Source organism: Hermetia illucens, chromosome 2 (genome assembly GCF_905115235.1).
Source record: "Hermetia illucens chromosome 2, iHerIll2.2.curated.20191125, whole genome shotgun sequence".
Lineage (NCBI taxonomy): Eukaryota > Metazoa > Arthropoda > Insecta > Diptera > Stratiomyidae > Hermetia > Hermetia illucens.
In genome coordinates this window covers 17,848,566-17,851,894 of record NC_051850.1, presented here as the reverse complement: position 1 = coordinate 17,851,894, position 3,329 = coordinate 17,848,566, and the positions used below count along the sequence as shown (strand labels likewise).

At 41.3% G+C, this 3,329-nt stretch overlaps 1 protein-coding gene across 1 annotated transcript; it reads left to right on the top strand.

Annotated features, from left to right (window-relative positions):
- Window positions 1-1,694: 1,694 nt before the first annotated feature.
- On the top strand, window positions 1,695-2,375 carry LOC119647688. The gene is made up of 2 exons (XM_038048771.1): window positions 1,695-1,765; window positions 1,822-2,375. The coding sequence occupies exons 1-2, from the start codon at window positions 1,695-1,697 to the stop codon at window positions 2,333-2,335; spliced, it is 585 nt and encodes a 194-aa protein (XP_037904699.1). The 3' UTR covers window positions 2,336-2,375.
- The last annotated feature ends 954 nt before the right edge of the window (window positions 2,376-3,329 follow it).

Sequence of the window (3,329 nt, the reverse complement as noted above, 5' to 3'; positions counted from 1 at the left end):
GGTAGGCTGGTATTGTAGGGGTGCGATAGGTGAAGCGTGGCAACTTCATTGAATGTTCACATCCACGGTAAAACCCATTTTGGTGCATGCATATATTATCTCATCAGCGACTGCGAACTTTGCTTACTGCCAAACTAAGTTGAAATTAATGTCCATATTTTTTTTACAGTTGATGTATAAGTTAAGAAAAGAACTAGGTGTTTCTTCTTATACTGTAATTATTTTTATTTTTCTCTTTTCTCTGAGGGCTCTTCAGCAATTTTTCCACATTCAGTACAACGCCGTATCAATCGCGATGTGATTATCGCACGTTACACCTTTGGTCCAACGCAACACTTTTACCTTCATTACCCCGATGTACCCTTTAGTATTTTTATAGTCGAACAGCACTCAGAACCATAGACAGCAACAGGGCGAACAACGTTGTGGGAAATTTCGGATTTGAGATGGTCGTTTATGTTTTCCGTCCTGCCGCCCTCTATGATTCTGTGTGTTGGCTGAATATAAAATACAATGAACCGCGTCTTACGGTAATAGAGACGAAAATGTTGCGTTCGACGAATGGCTGACAAGTTTTGATCACAACAGGAATGAAGAATCCGCGATCAATGTGGGGTTGCACCGATCGTGGAAAAATTGCATGAGAGGAGTCTTCGATGGTATGGTTACTTAATTCGCACTAACGAGAATTCATTTGCCAAGATTGGTCTGAACATCGAAGTCGATGGTAAACGACCAAAAGGCAACGGTGGCTTGAAACGCTAGATGGGAATTTAAAAGCCTTATCCAGATCAGGCATTTGATAGAGCCAAATGACGAAACCGATCATGACTGACTCCGCTTGAGAACGGGACAAAGGCTGAAGTAAAAGAAAGAAGTTGATGCTTCAATCACAAGTTGTGGAATACCATTTCAATCCAGTTCACCATTGGCTGATAGCGATGATCCGAGATTTTTGAATCACTTAGTTCTCGGCAGGCCATTGATAGTGCCTCTTTCATTGGGATCGGTTGTCAAAAATTCTGTTTTGTTCTGATTGAATCTGAGACTGTATTGCACTTTTAGAAAACGTGCTCGAGATCAGCTTTATTATGAGGCACTAGGAAAACATCATCTGTATAGAGCGCTGGATGCTAGATGTCCTGGACGACAGTGTCCATAACAAGAACAAAGAGGAGTGGAGTGAGGGCGCTTCCTTAAAGAACACCGATAGAGACACGAAGCGACTTTGAAATACCTGCCACACTTAGAACTTTACTTTTCGGATGGGGGTAGAACAATTTCATCAAACACACTAGTTCAGCTGGCACTAGGTGTTGCCGCAGAGCATACCGTATGAGTTTATGTGGCACACGGTCAAACACCTTCTCTAGATCTAATAATGCAATGTAGAGGTTGCGATGCTCGGTATTCCTCCTCCCGGGGTGTATTGCGTCAATAGTTGCACAGTGCTTGACAAACAGGCTTGGTTTACGGTCATTTGAACGATGTCGCGAATAAGGTTGTCAAGAATGCGTTCAAAAATCTCCGTTGTATGGGTATGGGGGTGGAGGTCTTACACGATGGAGTTAAGTATTCATACCCAGGAGTTTGTTTAGAGATTTCAAAGTGAAAGCAAATCGAGTATGCTTTCTTTTTGTATAAAAACTGAAAAAATGACGTAATTGTGAATGTTGATCTGTTACGCTAGAAGCATGGAGCCTAACGTTAAAGAATTGTTCAATGAAGTTAAATTACAAATCAAATCACTCTTGAGCGACAGACGGTACCATGCACTAAAAAATGTTTAATTCATCCTTTACTAATAAAAATCTTTAACAGGTCAAACATTTCTGACGGATTTGAGGAGACATTTACCTCTATAGAGGATGACAGCTACAAATCCTCCCCAGGGGAAAATGGAAACTACATTGGAGAAATACGAAATCTGCGAGCACAGCTTATGGAAAGCTACGAGGCACTTACCAAATGTCGCGACACTTTAGAATCCATTTCCTTTGAAGATATTGGTCATAAGATTAAAAACTTCCACTTGCCTCTGCAGGACCTGCAAATGGAAGTCGCTGCAGAACGTCGCAAATCCTTGGGGTCGCATCATGCCATAAATAACGTTTTAAAATATCATTTGGAAAAATGCGAGGATTTTGGTGAAATACCGGAGTTGCAAATATTCTTTAGATGCTGCTCTCAACTTAGGTATTATGTTGAAAAGATCGTGGAGCAGAACAAGCAGTTTGAGCAACTCGATCAGAGATTGCAAAAGGCAATTTGTGAGACGCAGCGGAAGATAGCCAATATGAAAAGGGCCGCTGCAGAGAAAATTTTGGACACGTAGTGTCAAAAATTTTTTTAATATCTGTGGACAAAATATATTTTCGATTAAAGTTATTTCAATTTATTATTAAATCCGTAAATTGTTGTTAAATTGATTGTCATTCGTTTTCTTTTGGTTAATAAATGTTATTTTTTGCAGATAAAATTCCATTTTCTTCCCTCAGTCGATGGTCGTGCAACTTCTACTCTACTCATTAAAGTATTGTAGTTTTCAGAGCGCTGGCCTGCGATGTGATGATCACTTTGGAATCATGACCGCTTTCTGTTACTGCTCTGGGCATATGTTATATAGATTCATTATGGAGATCCGCTTCCTTGGATTTCATAGCTATAATGACCAGGAAATGATGTCCCATGACAGATCCTTCCCAATCTTTACTGATGCGATGTCAGTTTTTTCGGCCTCGTCCCAGAGATGTAATGGTACCTCGTGATGGTTTTCGGTCTCCAAATGAAATCCGAGAAAGCAACAAGACCTGACGACGTCGCATCTGAACTCTGGAAAGCGAATAACTGGGGCCCAACACGGTGGCTCAGCGAATTCTTCAATCGATCGTTGAAATTACCGTCCGATCCGCTTGGTGTCCCATACCACGACTGACGACTGATCCCAATGTAGAAGTCACCATCACTGTCAGTAGCAATGAGCTGAGCAGAACTGGACGATTTAAACCTCTCGGGTCAATGCAATCAGCCAATGACGAACTACGTTCCACAAATGATGTTCTTCGTGATCGACGTATCAACAAACGTCTCAAACATAAAATTTATCGCAATGCCGTCCTTCTTGTCGATCTCTATGGTTTTAAGTGCTGGCCGACTAGAACAGAAGAATGAATGACACCCCGCTATAACGATGGACTAGCGACGTGGCACGCCTTGATATCATCGAAATGAAAATATTGGCGATCGACATGTACCGTTCGTGGAAAAATTACAAAAGAGTCATTTTCAATGGCATGGTCACGTAATTCGTGCAAAGTCGACGAGAAACG

Bases quoted from the DNA above. Each gene is read 5' to 3' on its own strand.
- LOC119647688 (XM_038048771.1), top strand. From the start codon at position 1,695: ATGGAGCCTAACGTTAAAGAATTGTTCAATGAAGTTAAATTACAAATC. The intron at 1,766-1,821 runs GTACCATGCACT...AATCTTTAACAG, and splicing joins TCACTCTTGAGCGACAGACG to GTCAAACATTTCTGACGGAT.